General features: G+C 38.7%; 1 protein-coding gene across 1 annotated transcript in view; it reads right to left on the reverse strand.

Moving 5' to 3' along the window:
• Positions 1-3,345: 3,345 nt before the first annotated feature.
• Positions 3,346-21,542, reverse strand: part of LOC128640513 (pancreatic lipase-related protein 2-like) — a 70,523-nt gene continuing 52,326 nt past the window's right edge. The window contains exons 8-11 of the mRNA XM_053692989.1: positions 17,967-18,093; positions 14,406-14,517; positions 4,375-4,542; positions 3,346-3,409 (exon numbers count right to left, since the gene is read on the reverse strand). Coding sequence (XP_053548964.1) covers positions 3,346-3,409; positions 4,375-4,542; positions 14,406-14,517; positions 17,967-18,093 — 471 coding nt within the window. The remainder of the gene's footprint in view (positions 3,410-4,374; positions 4,543-14,405; positions 14,518-17,966; positions 18,094-21,542) is intronic.

The following is a 21,542-nucleotide window of genomic DNA, read 5'->3' on the forward strand; positions in this document are numbered from 1 at the left end:
GAGGCGGGTGGGCGGCCATCGGTGTGCCGCGTGATGTCACGGGGGGCGGGATCGGGGGCGTGACCGCCAGGGGCGCGCACGGGCGCGCGCGCGTGCACGGAGGGTGGCGGGCGGGCGCGTGCACGGGGCGGGAGCGGGTGGGAACCGCTACACTACGGAAAAGTATTTAATAAAACCTGGCTAATCATGTTTGTGCAAAAGCACAAAAAACGATCGTGGAGGGGTGGGGGGGTTGGTTTGTGTGTGGGGAAGCTACACTACAGAAAATTTCAAAAAATTAAAAAAACAAACCATTTTTTTTCTTCTAAACTGGGTACTGGCAGACAGCTGCCAGTACCCAAGATGGCGCCCATTAAGTTAGAGTGGGAGGGGATAGAGCTGTTTTGGGGGGGGATCAGTGAGGTTGGGGGCTAAGGGGGGATAGTACACAGCAGCATATGTAAATATGCTTAAAAAAATCATTAAAAAAAAATATATATAGCTTTTATTTTAGTACTGGCAGACTTTCTGCCAGTACTTAAGATGGCGGGGACAATTGTGGGGTGGGGGAGGGAAGAGAGCTGTTTGGGAGGGATCAGGGGGTCTGATGTTTTAGGTGGGAGGCTGAGCTCTACACTAAATCTAATATTAACCCTGCAAGCTCCCTACAAGCTACCTAATTAACCCCTTCACTGCTAGCCATAATACACGTGTGATGCGCAGCGGCATTTAGCGGCCTTCTAAATACCAAAAAGCAACGCCAAAGCCATATATGTCTGCTATTTCTGAACAAAGGGGATCCCAGAGAAGCATTTACAACCATTTGTGCCATAACTGCACAAGCTGTTTGTAAATGATTTCAGTGAGAAACCTAAAATTGTGAAATATTTTACGTTTTTTTTAATTTGATCGCATTTGGCGGTGAAATGGTGGCATGAAATATACCAAAATGGGCCTAGATCAATACTTGGGGTTGTCTACTACACTACACTAAAGCTAAAATTAACCCTACAAGCTCCCTACATGCTCCCTAATTAACCCCTTCACTGCTGGGCATAATACACGTGTGGTGCGCAGTGGCATTTAGTGGCATTCTAATTACCAAAAAGCAACACCAAAGCCATATAAGTCTGCTATTTCTGAACAAAGGGGATCACAGAGAAGAATTTACAACCATTTGTGCCATAATTGCACAAACTATTTGTAAATAATTTCAGTGAGAAACCTAAAGTTTGTGAAAAAAATTGTGAAAAAGTGAACGATTTTTTTTATTTGATCGCATTTGGCGGTGAAATGGTGGCATGAAATATACCAAAATTGGCCTAGATCAATACTTTGGGTTGTCTACTAAAAAAAAATATATACATGTCAATGGATATTCAGGGATTCCTGAAAGATATCAGTGTTCCAATGTAACTAGCGCTAATTTTGAAAAAAAAGTGGTTTGCAAATAGCAAAGTGCTACTTGTATTTATGGCCCTATAACTTACAAAAAAAGCAAAGAAGATGTAAACATTGGGTATTTCTAAACTCAGGACAAAATTTAGAAACTATTTAGCATAGGTGTTTTTTGGTGGTTGTAGATATGTAACAGATTTTGGGGGTCAAAGTTAAAAAAAGTGTTTTTTTTTTCAATTTTTCCTCATATTTTATAATTTTTTTATAGTAAATTATAAGATATGATGAAAATAATGGTATCTTTTGAAAGTCCATTTAATGGCGAGAAAAACGGTATATAATATGTGTGGGTACAGTAAATGAGTAAGAGGAAAATTACAGCTAAACACAAACACCGCAAAAATGTAAAAATAGCCTTGGTCCCAAACGGACAGAAAATGGAAAAGTGCTGCGGTCATTAAGGGGTTAATAAATCTACCCCTTGGAGTAGGATTTAAAGGGCCACTAAACCCAAAATCTTTCTTTCATGATTCAGATAGAGAATAGAAATTTAAACAACATTACAATTTACTTCCATTATTTATTTTTCTTCATTTTTTAAATATCCTTAGTTGAAGAAAAATCAATGCATATGGTGAGCCAATCACACGAGGCTTCTATGTGCAGCAACCAATCAGCAGCTAGTGAGCATATCTAGATATGCTTTTCATCAAAGAATATCAAGAGAATAAAACAAATTAGATAATATAAGTAAATTAGAAAGATGTTTAAAATTGCATTCTCTTTCTAAATCATAAAAGAAAAAATGTGGGTGGAATGTCCCTTTAAGTCTTTTCTTATTGAGTAGAATACAGTTGTTGAATTATTGGATTATAAAATTATTGGAAGATTAAAGAGCATTTACAAATATTTAAAAGTCTTTTAATCAAATGGATTATTGTGATGTTTTTAAATTGATTGAAATAGGTTTAAGTTTAAAAAGATGAAAAGTAAGGCACTTTGCATTTGAATTTCTATGGATTCAATTTGAATTCTTTGATTGACATTGAGATGCTGAATACAATGTAAACATAACGCTGCTTTCATTGCACAAATAGGATCAGGCTCCAGTAATTCAATAGTTAATAGGGTATATTTATGAATGTGTGAGCGGACATGATATGAAGTAGCGTAATCATGTCTGCTGCACATCACTGCACATTGATAAATGCCGACAGTATACAGTATTTATCATTGCACAGCAGTTCTTGTGAACTGCTGGTGCAATGCCGCCCCCTGCAGATTCGCGGCCAGCAGGGGGTGTCAATCAACCCGATTGTATTTGGGTTGATTTTGTATTTGGGTTGTATCGTGTTGATTTCAGTCCGCTGCCTCAGAGCAGGCGGACAGGTTATGGTCTTTAGACCGCTGCTTCATAACTTCTGTTTCTGGTGAGCCTGAAGGCTTGATGAATATGTCCCTAGAAGTTAACTTTTTTTTCCCCTGTAGCAGTGGAACACGTACATTCATTTAACGCAAATATTGCCATACAGTATTGATCATGTTAATTTAGCACATTTTCTGCAATGCCTTGTTATTCTATGTTATTGATTCACTAAAGAATGGATAAATGAGTAAGCTTTAGTGAATCAGCAGCATAAGTAAAATGTTTATGGTCAACCAAAATGATCATTTATAAATGTTATTCCCAGAGGTTTAGTTAGGTTCATGACAACACAACTCTCGCCAAGGGTAGCATTTATTTAAATGGCAGAAGGTAGAAATTCCGCTAGAATTGTTCTTATGAGAATGTTTTTGGTGCCTGCTTTTTAGCATCTGTGTTAGACCTTAAGTGTACAAAGAACAGAAACATAAAACAATGTGGGCAAAGAGAGATAAATGAGCATCAGAAAAATAATGTAAAAGGCAAAACAGCTTTAGATGAGTTTTATTCCAAAAGGTCAGCAAAGTCTTTATTGTTTTGCCAAGTTAACATAGGTTAAGGGTCTGAAGAGTATTTTCTCCTGTTGTTTCCTCACCACAAAAGGTACTCCTGAAAGAAGAAATAAATATAGTCTTACTGAATATGGTACAGTGATCTTGTATTAGCTATGTAGTCTGTATTATTTAATTAGAGTTTTTTGTGACGTTAGCAGGGGGGGTCAATCAACCTGATCGTATTAAATTCAGAGCAGGCAGACACGTTATGGAGCTTGATAAATATGCCCCAATAGCTTTAACCAATCAAAACATTATGCTTAATGCACTGAGTACTGAATGCATAAGTCCTTGAGGTTAATATTATGGTGCAAAGCGTTATCAGACACAATAGGCTCTATTAGCTTTCCTGTAAATCTAAGCAGCAGTGAACAGTAACAGTTCAGAAACTACAAAACTAGATATAAAAAAATGTTTATTAGTTCCATATAAAAACACACATGAAGGTGCCTCAAGAGTCTTACACATTAGGGCATATTTATCAAGCTCTGTATGGAGCTTGATGCCCCTGAAGGCTCGCCGGAAACACAAGTTAAGAAGCAGCGGTCTAAAGACCACTGCTCCATAACCTGTGCGCCTGCTCTGATGTGGCGGACAGAAATCAACAGAAATCAACCTGATCGAATACAATAGGGTAGATTGACACCCCCTGCTAGCGGCCGATTGGCTGCGAATCTGCAGGGGGCGGTATTGCACCAGCAATTCACAAGAACTGCTGGTGCAATGATAAATGTGCATTTATCAATGTGCAGCAGACATGATCAGCTACATCGGATCATGTCCGCTCGCACCATCATAAATAGGCCCCAATGTGTCTTGTTTATGCAGTGAAACGCATAGGAATCTCTTTGAATACTTCCATGCAATTTTTTATATGTGGATCTAATAAACTAACACCAAATAAATATTTTAAAATGCACCCACTTTACCAAGATAGCTCATTTAGTTTTAATCTTAATTCTACAATATTTTTTTTCACTAAAAGGTTTGTAGTATGTGTATGACATGTTTAAGACTTACTTTGTACCATCTTTCCCATATTGCACCATCACAGATTTAGCCCCCAAGTAAGTTGGGAAAAGATTAATTAGGTTTCTTTTCCAGACAAATGTCACTTTAGTGAGAGTCCCAACATTTATTTCCACATCAATGAAAGCAGTGTATGTGCTGCCAGATGTAATGGGTCCACTGTGGAAAAATGTTACATGTGAGTTAGTCTGATTGCACAAACCATGAATAGGAATTTTGCATTTAGCGTATATATTATAAAGAAGTCTTTATCTGTTAAATCACAAATTAAACCAAACTAATTTGTTAGTATTTGACCCTAGCTTACCATGGCTCTAGATTAAAAGTAGAGCACAAAAATATTACATATATTACACGTCCAAAATTATTATTTATAGATCGAGCAATAGTGTAGGACATGCTAACGTGTATGTCAAATAGAGCAGATGCGCTAAATCACAGTCACATAGTAGACATCTATGGAGGCACACAATAAAATTCATGTCGCATATCCCTCTAGTGCTAAGCAGAAGTGTGCTAAGCCAACGGTGAGCGAAGCAGATAGCTTCCAATAGTGAAGTTCATCACATAGTTCTGTGCTATACTATTAATAATATTAATGGTTTCCTTCAAATCTCATAAATAGCTAAATTTTACAGCGGTATTTTGAATTGAGCTTGAGCGCAACAATTAATTCCTAACTTTTAATACTAATATTGCTCTCTGGGCTATACATGTAAAGTACAGCTACCTCTCCCAATGCAACCAAGTATTCTAACTTTATTCGCTTCACTGCTGCATTGTTTACCAAATGTTATTTCAGATGATTTAATTAGACAATGCAGCAGTGCAACCAATAAGGCCAGTTGAATACTTGGTTGCATTGGGAGAGGTATTAGTAGCAGAAATAGTACGGTACTTATGCCCCTTTACAGATCCCTAGTTAGGCCTAATCTGGAATATTGTTTACTGTTCTATAGACCACATCTCCAGAAGGATATAAATTAACTAGAAACTGTTCAAAGGAGGTCTACTAAAATTGGTATATGGTCTAAAACATAAAACATACAAAGAAAGACTCTCGGCTAGATTACGAGTTTTGTGTTATGAGTGAAAAAGCCTCAAAACACTGTTTTTTCACTACCGCTGCTATTACAAGTCTTGCAGGTATAGCTGTACCGCACATTTTTTTAGCCGTAACACAACGTAACTACCGCACCTTTCAAAAAGTCATTTTTCAATGGGACTCCCATAGCGCCGGTATTACGAGTTTTGCCTGGGATGCCAAAAAATGAGCGGTACACCCTATACTGACAAGATTCGTACCGCCATCTAAAGACAGTAGTTATGAGTTTTGCGCTACAAAGATGTAGCATAAAACTCATAACTAAAGTGTTACAAAGTACACTAACACCCATAAACTACCTATTAACCCCTAAAACCGAGGCCCTCCCGCATCTCAAACACTATAATAAAAATATTAACCCCTAATCTGCCGCTCCGGACATCGCCGCCACTATCATAAACATATTAACCCCTAAACCGCCACACTCCTGCATCGTAAACACTAGTTAAATATTATTAACCCCTAATCTGCCACCCCAACCTCACTGCCGCCACTATACTAAAGTTATTAACCCCTAAACCTAACCCTAAGTCTAACCCTAACACCCCTAACTGTAATATAATTAAAATAAATCTAAATAAAAATTACTATCATTAACTAAATAATTCCTATTTAAAACTAAATACTTACCTGTAAAATAAAACCTAAGCTAGTTACAATATAATCAATAGTTACATTGTAGCTATCTTATGTTTTATTTTTATTTCAGAGCTAAGTTTGTATTTATTTTAACTAGGTAGAATAGTTAGTAAATAGTTATTAACTATTTACTAACTACCTAGTTAAAATAAATACAAATTTACCTGTAAAATAAAACCTAGCCTGCCTCACACTAACACCTAACATTACACTAAAATTAAATAAATTACATTAATTAAATACAATTAACTAAATTACAAAAAAATAAAAAAACACTATATTACACAAAACAAAAAAGAAATTATCAAATATTTAAACTAATTACACCTAATTTAATAGCCCTATCAAAATAAAAAAGCCCCTCAAAAAAAAAAAAAAACCCTAGCCTAAACTAAACTGCCAATAGCCCTTAAAAGGGCCTTTTGCAGGGCAATTCCCCAAATAAATCAGCTCTTTTACCTGTAAAAAAATAAAACAACTCCCAACAGTAAAACCCACCACCCACACAACCAAACCCCCAAAATAAAACCCTATCTAAATAAACCTAAGCTCCCCATTGCCCTGAAAAGGGCATTTGGATGGACATTGCCCTTAAAAGGGCATTTAGCTCTTTTTCCTTGCCCAAACCCATAATCTAAAAATAAAACCCACCCAATAAACCCTTAAAAAAACACTAACCCCCGAAGATCCACTACAGTTTTTGAAGACCGGAAATCCATCCTCAACGAAGCCGGGAGAAGTCTTCATCCAAGCAGCAAGAAGTCATATTCCAGACGGGCAGAAGTCTTTATCCAGACAGCATCTTTTATCTTCATCCTTCCGACGTGGAGTGGCTCCATCTTCAAGACATCCGGCGCGGAGCATCCTCTTCTTTCACTGGCTCTTCAAGAATGAATTTTCCTTTAAATTACGTCATCCAAGATGGCGTCCCTTGAATTCCAATTGGTTGATAGAATTATATGAGCTAATCGGAATTCCGATTAGCCAATAGAATGCAAGCTCAATCCTATTGGCTGATTGGATCAGCCAATAGGATTGAAGCTCACCAAAAAAACAAAACAAAAACCTAACACTAACCCCAGAAGATCTAATCACGGTTTCTGAAGTCCGGACATCCATCTCCATCCAGGCGGCGAGGTCTTCATCCAGACGACGAGGTCTTCATCTATCCTGGGGGTGTCTTCTATATTCATCCCGGCGGCATGGAATGGAGCCATCCTGGAAGCTGATCCCATCCTGCGTGGAGCGCCCTCTTCATATGGTCGCCGCCGTACACTGAAGTTGAATGCAAGGAAGTTGTTTCAAAATAGCATCCCTTGGATTCCTATTGACTAATTTGATTCATCAAATTCAAATCAGCCAGTAGGAGGAGAGCTACTGAAATCCTATTGGCTGATTTGAGCAATGCAAAAGAGCTAAATGCCCTTTTAAGGGCAATGCTCATACAATGGGTAGCTTAGGTTTTTGTAGAGTTAGGTTTTTTATTTTGGGGGGTTGGTTGGGTGGTGGATTTTACTGTTGGGGGGACTTTGTAAAAGAGCTGATTTCTTTAGGGCTATGCCCTACAAAAGGCCCTTTTAATGGCTATTGGTAGTTTATTTTAGGTTAGGGGGTGTTTTTATTTTGTTTTTGTTTTTTAGGGATATTAGATTAGGTGTAATTGTTTTTATTTTTAATAATTTCGTTTGTTTTTTTGTAGTCTTAGGGCTCCATGTACGAAGCAGCGAAAGCTGCTCCGGAGCCTTTGCGGGGCAGGTTCGCATATGCGAGCCTGCTTCCCGCAATGTAAGAAGCAGCGGTCATTAGACCGCTGCTTCCTACACCCTACGCCACCTCTTAGGTGGCGAAGCAAAATCACCGAGAGCTCGCTCGCTCTAGGTGATTGACAGCCCCTTAAGTCGCGTGATTGGTCGCGCGACTGAAGGGGCGGGCATTACACACTCCGCTGAGTGTGTAATGGTACATACGGGCAAAGCGGATCAATAGATCCGCTGCCCGTGTGTAGCGGAGGCGGGCGGACAGCTTCGCGAGTTAAGAATCTGTCCGCCCGCCTCTTAGTACATGGAGCCCTTAGTGTTTTTATTTTTCGTGATTTTAGTGTTAAATGTTTCTGGCAAACTTAGGCCTAGATTATGAGTTTTGCGTTAGCCTTAAAAAGCAGCGTTGAGAGGTCCCAACACTGCTTTTTTCCTAACGCTGGTATTACGAGTCTTGCAGGTACAGGTGTACCGCTCACTTTTTTTCCGCGACTCGAACATACCGCAAATCCACTTACGTAAATTGCGTATCCTATCTTTTCAATGGGATTTGCCTAACGCCGGTATTATGAGTCTTTGAAAAAGTGAGCGGTACAGCCTCTCCTGTCAAGACTGATACCACATTTCAAAGTCACTAGTTAAGAGTTTTATGGGCTAACGCCGTAACATAAAACTCTTAACTAAAGTGCTAAAAAGTACACTAACACCCATAAACTATCTATTAACCCCTAAACCGAGGCTCCCCCCCCACATCGCAAACACTTAAATAACATTTTAACCCCTAATCTGCCGACCAGACATCGCCGCCACTTTAATAAATATATTAACCCCTAAACCGCCGCACTCCTGTTTCGCAAACATTAGTTAAATTTTATTAACCCCTAATCTGCCGTCCCTAACATCGCCGACACCTACCTACATTTATTAACCCCTAATCTGCCGCCCCCAACGTCGCTGCATCTATATTAAATGTATTAACCCCTAAACTTATGTCTAACCCTAACACCCCCTAACAAATATAATTTAAAATAATCTAAATAAAATAACTTTAATTAACTAAGTTATTCCTATTTAAAACTAAATACTTACCTATAAAATAAACCCTAAGATAGCTACAATATAACTAATAGTTACATTGTAGCTAGCTTAGGGTTTATTTTTATTTTACAGGCAACTTCGTATTTATTTTAACTAGGTACAATGGTTATTAAATAGTTATTAACTATTTAATAACTACCTAGTTAAAATAAAGACAAATTTACCTGTAAAATAAAAATAAACCTAAGTTACAATTACACCTAACACTACACTATAATTAATATACGCCTAGATTTAGAGTTTTGTCGGTAACGACCTGCGTAGCTAACGCTGGCTTTTTTCTGGTTGCACCTTTAAAATAACTCTGGTATTGAGAGTCCACAGAATGGCTGCGTTAGGCTCCAAAAAGGGAGCGTACAGGCATATTTAACGCCACTGCAACTCTCGATACCAGAGTTGCTTACGGACGCGGCCAGCCTCAAAAACGTGCTCGTGCACGATTCCCCCATAGGAAACAATGGGGCTGTTTGAGCTGAAAAAAAACCTAACACCTGCAAAAAAGCCGCGTTCAGCTCCTAACGCAGCCCCATTGTTTGCTATGGGGAAACACTTCCTACGTCTGCACCTAACACCCTAACATGTACCCCGAGTCTAAACACCCCTAACCTTACACTTATTAACCCCTAATCTGCCGCCCCCGCTATCGCTGACCCCTGCATATTATTTTTAACCCCTAATCTGCCGCTCCATAAACCGCCGCTACTTAAATTATCCCTATGTACCCCTAATCTGCTGTCCTAACATCGCCGACCCCTATATTATATTTATTAACCCCTAATCTGCCCCCCACAACGTCGCCTCCACCTGCCTACACTTATTAACCCCTAATCTGCCGACCGGACCGCACCGCTATTATAATAAAGTTATTAACCCCTAATCCGCCTCACTAACCCTATAATAAATAGTATTAACACCTAATCTGCCCTCCCTGACATGGCCGACACCTAACTTCAAACATTAACCCCTAATCTGCCGACTGGAGCTCACTGCTATTCTAATAAATGTATTAACCCCTAAAGCTAAGTCTAACCCTAACACTAACACCCCTCTAAATTAAATATAATTTAAATCTAACGAAATAAATTAACTCTTATTAAATAACTTATTCCTATTTAAAGCTAAATACTTACCTGTAAAATAAACCCTAATATAGCTACAATATAAATAATAATTACATTGTAGCTATTTTAGGATTAATATTTATTTTACAGGCAACTTTGTAATTATTTTAACCAGGTACAATAGCTATTAAATAGTTAAGAACTATTGAATAGTTACCTAGTTAAAATAATAACAAAATTACCTGTAAAATAAATCCTAACCTAAGTTACAATTAAACCTAAGACTACACTATCATTAAATTAATTAAATAAAATACCTACAATTATCTACAATTACACCTAACACTGCACTATCAATAAATTAATTAAATACAATTCCTACAAATAAATACAATTAAATAAACTAACTAAAGTACAAAAAATAAAAAAGAACTAAGTTACAAAAAATAAAAAAATATTTACAAACATTGGAAAAATTACAACAATTTTAAACTAATTACACCTACTCTAAGCCCCCCAATAAAATAACAAAGACCCCCAAAATAAAAAAATGCCCTACCCTATTCTAAATTACTAAAGTTCAAAGCTCTTTTACCTTACCAGCCCTGAACAGGGCCCTTTGCGGGGCATGCCCCAAAGAATTCAGCTCTTTTGCCTGTAAAAAAAACACATACAATACCCCCCCCAACATTACAACCCACCACCCACATACCCCTAATCTAACCCAAACCCCCCTTAAATAAACCTAACACTAAGCCCCTGAAGATCTTCCTACCTTGTGTTCACCTTGCCGGGTTCACCGATCGGTCCAGAGTCTTGATTCAAGCCCAAGCAGGGGGCTGAAGAGTGATGTCCATCCTCGGGCTGAAGTCTGGATCCAAGCGGCGGCTGAAGAAATCCATCATCGGGCTGAAGTCGGAAGTCCATCATCGGGATGAAGTCTTCTATCAAGCCGCATCTTCAATCTTCCATCTTCTTCCAAGCCGACGCGGAACATCCTCTTCAACCGACGACTAGACGACGAATGACGGTTCCTTTAAGGGACGTCATCCAAGATGGCGTCCCTCGAATTCCGATTGGCTGATAGGATTCTATCAGCCAATCGGAATTAAGGTAGGAATATTCTGATTGGCTGATGGAATCAGCCAATCAGAATCAAGTTCAATCCGATTGGCTGATCCGATCAGCCAATCAGATTGAGCTTGCATTCTATTGGCTGTTCCGATCAGCCAATAGAATGCAAGCTCAATCTGATTGGCTGATCGGATCAGCCAATCGGATTGAACTTGATTCTGATTGGCTAAATACCGGAGGAAGATCCCATTGAAAAGATAGGATACGCAATTGACGTAAGGGGATCTGCGGTATGGAAAAGTCGCGGCTGAAAAGTGAGCGTTAGACCCTTTAATCACTGACTCCAAATACCGGCGGTAGCCTAAAACCAGCGTTAGGAGCCTCTAACGCTGGTTTTGACGGCTACCGCCAAACTCTAAATCTAGGCCATAATTCCCTAAATTAAATACAATTAAATACAATTATCTAAATTACAGAAAATAATAAAATAATTAAAAAATTTTAAAACTAAGTACACCTAATCTAATCCCCCTAATAAAATAAAAAAGCCCCCCAAAATAATTTAAAACCCTACCCTATACTAAATTACAAATAGGGCTTTTTGGGGGGCATTGCCAACAAAGTAATCAGCTCTTTTACCTGTAAAAAAAAAATTACAATACCCCCCAACATTAAAACCCACCACCAACACACCCAACCCTACTCTAAAACCCACCCAATCCCCCCTTAATAAAACTTAACACTAACCCCTTGAAGATCACCCTACCTTGAGACGTCTCCACCCAACTGGGCAGAAGTGGTCCTCCAGACGTGCAGAAGTCTTCAACCTATCTGAAGAGGTTCTCCAGATGGCCAGAAGTCTTTATCCAGACGGCATCTTCTATCTTCATCCATCCCAAGCGGAGCGGGTCCATCTTCAAGACATCCGACGCAGAGCATCCTCTTCCTTCCGACGACTAACACTAAATGACGGTACCTTTAAGTGACGTCATCCAAGATGGTGTCCCTTCAATTCCGATTGGCTGTTAGAATTCTATCAGCCAATCGGAATTAAGGTAGAAAAAATCCTATTGGCTGATGCAATCAGCCAATAGGATTGAGCTGGCATTCTATTGGCTGATTAGGGGTTAATAAGTGTAGTTAGGTGGCGGCAATGTTAGGGACGGCAGATTAGGGGGTTAATAAAATTTAACTAGTATTTGCGATGCGGGAGTACGGCAGTTTAGGGGTTAATAACTATTTTAGTGGCGGCGACGTTGTGGGCAGCAGATTAGGGGTTAATAAGTGTAGGTAGGTTGCGGCGACATTGGGGGTGGCAGATTAGGGGTTAATAATTATAATGCAGGTGTCGTAATGTTGGGGGCGGTAGATTAGGGGTTCATAAGTATAATGTAGGTGGCGGCGGTGTCCGGAGCGGCAGATTAGGGGTTAATAATTATAATGTAGGTGTCAGCGATGTCGGGGCGGCAGATTAGGGGTTAATAAGTGTAAGATTAGGGGTGTTTTGACTCGGGGTTCATGTTAGGGTGCTAGGTGTAGACATAAATTTGATTTCCCCATAGGCATCAATGGGGCTGCGTTAAGAGCTGAACGCTGCTTTTTTGCAGGTGTTAGGTTTTTTTTTCAGCCGGCTCTGCCCCATTGATTCCTATGGGGAAATCGTGCATGAGCACGTTTAGCCAGCTCAACGCTACCGTAAGCAGCGCTGGTATTGAGGTGAGATGTGGAGCTAAATTTTGCTCTTCTCTCACTTTTCTGTGGCTAACGACGGGTTTAAAAAAACCATAATACCAGCGTTACTGTAGGTGAGCGGTGAGGGAAAACTGCTTGTTAGCCACGCACAGCTTTACCGACAAAATTCGTAATCTAGGTGTTAGATTTTTTATTTTTCGTAGAATTTTTTTTTAATTGTAATTTAGATTTTTTTATTTATTTCGTAGTTTTAGGTTTTTTAAATTTGTAATTTAGATATTTTAATTGGTAGTTTTTTTATTTTATTAGAATAGTAAGGTTAGGTTAATTTATAGTTTAATGTTAGATTTATATTTATTTCACAGGTAATTTTTAATTTATTTAAAGATAGTTATATTATAATTGTAATTTATAGTTAGGGTGGTGTTAGGTTCAGGGGTTAATAGTTTAATTTAGTGTTTTGTGATGTTGGGGGGGCAGTGGTTTAGGGGTTAATAGGTTTATTTAGTGGTGGAGATGTGGGAGGTTTAGGGGTTAATAACTTTATTTAGTGGCGGCGATGTTGGGGAGTGGTGGAATATGAGTTATTAGCTTTATTATAGTGGTGGCGATGTCGGAGAGCTGTGAAATAGGGGCTAATAACTTTATTATAGTGGCAGTGATGTTGGGTAGCAGTGGAATAGAGGTTAAGAACTTTATTATAGTGGCGGCGATGTTGGGAGTGGCGGAATAGGGATTAATAACTTTATTTAGATGTCGGCGATGTGGGGGGTGGCAGATTAGGGGTGTGTAGACTTGGGATTTATTTTAGGGTGTTAGGTTTAAACATAAATTTTTTCCTATAGACATGAATGGGGTTGCGTTACGGCGATCACCATTCCGCACTTCAGGTGTTAGTTTTTTTCTAACACTCTCTCCCAATTGATGTCTATGGGGGAAAGCATGCACGAGCATGTATTCTCAGCCCTTGGCTTTTGTGCGGTATGGTGCTTAACGCCACCATATCGCATGCACAAGGAGACTTTTCATAAACTTGTAATGGCAGCAATATGGGGGGGTGAAATAACACAACTTTTGTTGCGTTCGTTTCCCACCCTGTTTAGCTCAAAACTCGTAATCGAGGTGTATGTGCAGTAAAGAAACTTGAAATATACTTTTTTTTACCTCTTTTTCTGTAATTTAACTATAATTATTGATAATATTCCACAAGCCTAATCCTGCAACATCTTTTTAGTTATCATTTGTGTTGAAGCCAAACAATGGAGATTTTGTTAACATAAGGACAGGGGCACTTTGGCTCCTCCAAATAAGGAAAACTATGGGTGGAGTTTGACAATTGAAAAAATTGACAAAAACAAGGTGTTAACCTGCTCTAATACTGTTCAGAATCTGCTGATATGTCAATCTATTGGAAAACTGCATAACAATGTTAGAATTACAAGATATTTACTGTCCCTTCAGATTATCTATTAAAACAAATCTAAAGAATATACAGATTTTCTTCCCCAGAGGTTTCATTAGCACAAGCAGGTTCTGATATACTGAAAAATGCAAACATTTATGTTAGTTCATCCTTGTGCTCTTGTGTTCACCTACCTGTAAATTTTATATTGTTTAGTATTTCCATTTGTTCCAAATAAAGCAACCTGGAAATTTACTGTTAAGCTTGTTGAGCCAGTAATCTTGAGAGACACTTTGTATCGCCAGCCTGAATAGATAGAGCATCAAGTAGTCAGAAAAATAAACTACAGTACTGTGATAGAAGGCTGTCTAAATTAAAATTTATTCTTAAATGAGTAACTTTTAGTTTACATTTATAGAACTACTACAAACTTACCTTCCAACAAAAATGCTGGGTCAACCCGTAATGATAAAGCTCACACTTTATTTGTATCAAATTTAAGACAACAGCATACGCTGTCGGCATTTATCATTGCACAAGCAGTTCTTGTGAATGCAATGCCACCCCATACAGATTCGCGGCCAATCAGCCGCTAGCAAGGGGTGTGAATCAGCCCAATCGTATAGGATTGGGCGGATTGACTCCGCAGCCTCAGAGCAAGCGGACAAGTTATGGAGCAGCGGTCTAAAGACTGCTGCTTCATAACTGCTTTTTCCAGCGAGCCTGAAGGCTCGTGCGGAAACAGGGGCATCATGCTCCATTCAGAGTTTGATAATTCGGCCCCAAAGTCAAAAATCAAATGAACCCTTTCATAGCACCTGAAATCTTTTTTAACCCCTTAGTGACCAGAGCACTTTTCCATTTTCTGTCCGTTTGGGACCAAGGCTATTTTTACATTTCTGCAGTGTTTGTGTTTAGCTGAAATTTTCCTCTTACTCATTTACTGTACCCACACATATTATATACCGTTTTTCTCGCCATTAAATGGACTTTCTAAAAATACCATTATTTTCATCATATCTTATCATTTACTATAAAAAAAATTATAAAATATGAGGAAAAATGGAAAAAAACACACTTTTTCTAACTTTGAACCCCAAAATCTGTTACATATCTACAACCACCAAAAAACACCCATGCTAAATAGTTTCTAAATTTTGTCCTGAGTTTAGAAATACCCAATGTTTACATCTTCTTTGCTTTTTTTGTAACTTATAGGGCCATAAATACAAGTAGCACTTTGCTATTTTCAAAACATATTTTTTTCAAAATTAGCGCTAGTTACATTGGGACACTGATATCTTTCAGGAATCCCTGAATATCCATTGACATATATATATTTTTTTTTAGAAGACATCCCAAAGTATTGATCTAGGCCCATTTTGGTATATTTCATGCCACCATTTCACCGCCAAATGCGATCAAATACAAAAAATTGTTCACTTTTTCACAAATTTTTTCACAAACTTTCAGTTTCTCACTGAAATTATTTACAAACTGCTTGTGCAATTATGGCATAAATGGTTGTAAATTCTTCTCTGGGATCCCCTTTGTTCAGAAATAGCAGACATATATGGCTTTGGCATTGCTTTTTGGTAATTAGAAGGCCGCTAAATGCCACTGCGCACCACACGTGTATTATGCCCAGCAGTGAAGGGGTTAATTAGGGAGCATGTAAGGAGCTTTTTGGGGTATTTTTAGCTTTAGTGTAGTGTAGTAGACAACCCCAAGTATTGATCTAGGCCCATTTTGGTATATTTCATGCCACCATTTCACCGCCAAATGCGATCAAATTAAAAAAAACATTACATTTTTCACAATTTTAGGTTTGTCACTGAAATCATTTACAAACAGCTTGTGCAATTATGGCACAAATGGTTGTAAATGCTTCTCTGGGATCCCCTTTGTTCAGAAATAGCAGACATATATGACTTTGGCGTTGCTTTTTGGTAATTAGAATGCTGCTAAATGGCGCTGCGCATCACACGTGTATTATGGCTAGCAGTGAAGGGGTTAATTAGGTAGCTTGTAGGGAGCTTGCAGGGTTAATTTTAGCTTTAGTGTAGAGATCAGCCTCCCACCTGAAACATCAGACCCCCTGATCCCTCCCAAACATCTCTCTTCCCTCCCCTACCCCACAAATGTCCCCGCCATCTTAAGTACTGGCAGAAACTCTGCCAGTACTAAAATAAAAGGAAAATTTGTGCATTTTTGTGCATTTTGTTTTAGCATATTTACATATGCTTCTGTGTAGGATCCCCCTTAGCCCCCAACCTCACTGATCCCCCACCCAACAGCTCTCTAACCCTCCCCCTCTGACTTAATGTGCGCCATCTTGGGTACTGGCAGCTGTCTGCCAGTACCCATTTTAGTGAAAATATGTGTTTTTATTAAAAAAAAAATCCTTTTTCTGTAGTGTAGCTTCCCCCCCCCCCCAATACCAACCCCCCACCCCTTCCAGATCGCTTAAATGCTTTTTTTTTAAATGTTTATTTCATTTTTTAATACCCTTTACTCTTTACTTTTTTTCTGTAGTGTAGCGGTTCCCACCCGCTCCCGCCCCGTGCACGCGCCCGCCCGCCACCCACCGTGCACGCGCGCGCGCCCGTGCGCGCCCCCGAAGGCTCCGCCCCCGATCCCGCCCCCCTCCACCTTCCAGATCACACCGATGGCCGCCCACCCGCCTCCCAAGTCGGCTCCCACCCACCAACGATACCGGCCATCGATGTCCGGTGCAGAGAGGGCCACAGAGTGGCTCTCTCTGCATCGGATGGCCAGAAAGTGTTATTGCAGGATGCCTCGATGTCGAGGCATCACTGCAATAACCGGAAAGCAGCTGGAAGCGAGCAGGATCGCTTCCAGCTGCTTTCCAGACTGAGGACGTGCAGGGTACGTCCTCAGGCGTTAACTGCCTTTTTTTAGAGGACGTACCCTGCACGTCCTCGGTCATTAAGGGGTTAATAAGTCTATAGACTGAATATGTGAGGGGCTAAAATCAAATATTCTGAATCCTTCTCATTAGTTACATCCACTACACAAAGTTGTATTGGCCACAAAACTAAACCCTCAGTTGCGTTAACATGTTATAATGGGAAATTCAAAAATACAAATATACTAACGTGATAAAATAGATATAAAGATGCAAATCAGGTGCAATTAAAATGACCTTTTTATGGTGAACTTTTAATTTTTGGAAATATTTATAGAACCGTATTTTTATCATCATAGTTTTTAACCAAATGTATCATAAAATTGCCTGCAGTATCACGCCTCGAAAACACTGTAGAACACCAGTGTGGAATCATTGCTTTTCTGTGTCACTGGTAGTTCTCCTTTGCTGTGTGAGATATTGTGTATTAGGTCACTTATAAAATCAATATATTTGAAAATGGTAGAAAAAGTCACTGACGAAACGCTCTAAATAATGCAAGGGTGGTGCAACATGGAAAAGGTAATGGAAGAAGGACAGCAGGCAAATCAAGACCACTCTTAACATCTCAGGACAGCTGTGTGTGATAGATTTATTTTTTATATCCATTCACCCCATAACAATACATTAGAATACAGAATATTTTTTCATTTTCAATTATGTATCAGTGTGTGTGATTAGAATAACTTATTTGTAGATAGGAATCTAATATATTTCTTTATATTGCTGACAAGAAAAAAATACTTGAACAAATACTTATTCCTGCTTTTAGAGAAAAATAAAAAAATACAGTAAATTAATGTAGTAGTTAAATATTTAATCTTACGTGCATAGCTTTCTGTTTCTCCAGTATTCAAGTAAAAACGCTGACTGTTTGATGTGATCCCAGCATAGGTATCAACATAGTGCCCCATGAGAGGGCAACCACCTGTGGGACATGGGAAAGCAGTGCCCTATGGAGATGAGAAGAAACTATCAGTTTATCTTATTGCAATAAAAAATGTATTGGTTTCTAAAGTGTCCCCAGTGAAAGTAGGAACAAAATCCAGTCTATTGTTATATTGTATTGTTTTTGATTTGGAGTAAGCGTATATTCAACATGCGGTTTATTAATTAAAAACTGCCATTTTAAAAACAGACATGAATTGCGAGTTGTTATACATTCTAAACTGAATTAAATAAAAAGCAAGAAATCTGTAAAAAGGTCAACATAATGATTAAATCAATAAAGAGCACATAAACAGTTTTTATTACTAGGGTATTTTAATTATTTTAAATCTGTATCAGGATTTTTACACTACATACAAAACTGAATACAAAATAAATAAAACAATAAAATAAATAAAATTGCCATTTTTAACAAACTTTTTAGAACCAGTGGTGGGTAGACCTCAGTGCGCAATCCGAAGAGCGTTACGCATATTTTACATTCCAATGTTCTTCACATATAATATTTTTCTTTTTCTTTATAAATATATATTTTCTATATATCTGATAATGTTAATGTAAAATCTATTTCTATACCTATATATTTATATGAATATACACAGGTATAGATAAGTGTAGATATAAATAGGGATATCAATTTAAAAGTACAAAGAAAGTTTCCCCTATATAAAGAAAAGTTACATATTTAAATACACAGTAAAACACATTATTAAATATTATAGAATTATAGGGAGTGCAGAATTATTAGGCAAGCTGTATTTTTGAGGATTAATTTTATTATTGAACAACAACCATGTTCTCAATGAACACAAAAAACTCATTAATATCAAAGCTGAATATTTTTGGAAGTAGTTTTTAGTTTGTTTTTAGTTTTAGCTATTTTAGGGGGATATCTGTGTGTGCAGGTGACTATTACTGTGCATAATTATTAGGCAACTTAACAAAAAACAAATATATACCCATTTCAATTATTTATTTTTACCAGTGAAACCAATATAACATCTCAACATTCACAAATATACATTTCTGACATTCAAAAACAAAACAAAAACAAATCAGTGACCAATATAGCCACCTTTCTTTGCAAGGACACTCAAAAGCCTGCCATCCATGGATTCTGTCAGTGTTTTGATCTGTTCACCATCAACATTGCGTGCAGCAGCAACCACAGCCTCCCAGACACTGTTCAGAGAGGGGTACTGTTTTCCCTCCTTGTAAATCTCACATTTGATGATGGACCACAGGTTCTCAATGGGGTTCAGATCAGGTGAACAAGGAGGCCATGTCATTAGATTTTCTTCTTTTATACCCTTTCTTGCCAGCCACGCTGTGGAGTACTTGGACGCGTGTGATGGAGCATTGTCCTGCATGAAAATCATGTTTTTCTTGAAGGATGCAGACTTCTTCCTGTACCACTGCTTAGAGAAGGTGTCTTCCAGAAACTGGCAGTAGGACTGGGAGTTGAGCTTGACTCCATCCTCAACCCGAAAAGGCCCCACAAGCTCATCATTGATGATACCAGCCCAAACCAGTACTCCACCTCCACCTTGCTGGCGTCTGAGTCGGACTGGAGCTCTCTGCCCTTTACCAATCCAGCCATGGGCCCATCCATCTGGCCCATCAAGACTCACTCTCATTTCATCAGTCCATAAAACCTTAGAAAAATCAGTCTTGAGATATTTCTTGGCCCAGTCTTGACGTTTCAGCTTGTGTGTCTTGTTCAGTGGTGGTCGTCTTTCAGCCTTTCTTACCTTGGCCATGTCTCTGAGTATTGCACACCTTGTGCTTTTGGGCACTCCAGTGATGTTGCAGCTCTGAAATATGGCCAAACTGGTGGCAAGTGGCATCTTGGCAGCTGCACGCTTGACTTTTCTCAGTTCATGGGCAGTTATTTTTCGCCTTGGTTTTTCCACACGCTTCTTGCGACCCTGTTGACTATTTTGAATGAAACGCTTGATTGTTCGATGATCACGCTTCAGAAGCTTTGCAATTTTAAGAGTGCTGCATCCCTCTGCAAGATATCTCACTATTTTTGACTTTTCTGTGCCTGTCAAGTCCTTCTTTTGACCCATTTTGCCAAAGGAAAGGAAGTTGCCTAATAATTATGCACACCTGATATAGGGTGTTGATGTCATTAGACCACGCCCCTTCTCATTACAGAGATGCACATCACCTAATATGCTTAATTGGTAGTAGGCTTTCGAGCCTATACAGCTTGGAGTAAGACAACATGCATAAAGAGGATGATGTGGTCAAAATACTCATTTGCCTAATAATTCTGCACTCCCTGTATATATATATATATATATATATATATATATATATATATATATATATATATATATATACACACACACACACAAACAGGTACGGACCCTTTTTTAAAACACCACACACACGAACAGGTACTGCCTCTTTTTAAAACTAGGCAGCACCTGCAAGAGTCTACGTGAAAAACCATGTCAGACAGGCGAAGTTTAGATAATCGGGCCCAAAGTCTTAAACTGGGTGTTGGTAAAGTAGAGCACATCATCAAATAAAGATGACCGCACTTGCTGGATTTGGGTGAAATCCAGCGAGTGCGGTCATCTTTATTTAAGATATATATATGTGTGTGTATAGCAAACAAAGTTTTAATGACCATCCATATTTCTTTTTCGGTCTCTTTATTAAGATGCAAACAGAAAATAAAGGAAATATGTACACAAAATATAAAAAAACACAATTTTCAGAACAAAATGGCTTCTTCAGGCAAAAGCCAGTATTTAGTGTGACCTCCCTTGGCACTAAGCACATCTTGAACTCCTTTGGGGAGACTGTCTGAAGTAATATGGTACATTAAACAAGGGTTCTTTCAGCACTTCCCAGAGTTCTTCTTTAAGATTTAGGTTGTCTTTTATTTCTTTCGCTGTCCAGGTGATCCCATACAGTCTGTATAATATTCAGGTCTGGACTCTTTATCAGCTGTTTTCCCCTCCAAATATGATTTCACTGCATTAGCAGTGTGCTCAGGATCATTATCATGCTGTAAAATAAAAACATTCCCAATCAGGTGCTTTCCAGAAGGAATGGCATGATGAATTAAAACCTGACTGTACTTTTATGCATTCATGATCCCATCAATTTGCACAATATCACCAACACCACTGGCAGAAATGCAGCCCCAAACCAAGACAGTCCCTCCACCATGTTTCACTGAAGGCCGCAAGAACTCATTCTTCCATCTCTCTCCAACTCTTCTTCTCACACATTGTTGAAGATTGGATCCAAAAATGTCAAACTTGGATTTGTCAATCCATAATAGTCTTTTCCACTGATCTTCATTCCAGTCATTGGGAGCTTTAGCATATGTTAGTCTTTTCACCCGAAAAAGTGGTTTGTTGGCTGCTAACCTTCCATAAAGACCATTCCTTGGCATTCTGATGAAGCTGCCAGATGCTGAGCCAGGTCTTTG

This window comes from Bombina bombina, chromosome 9 (assembly GCF_027579735.1).
Source record: "Bombina bombina isolate aBomBom1 chromosome 9, aBomBom1.pri, whole genome shotgun sequence".
NCBI classification, from domain to species: Eukaryota; Metazoa; Chordata; class Amphibia; order Anura; family Bombinatoridae; genus Bombina; species Bombina bombina.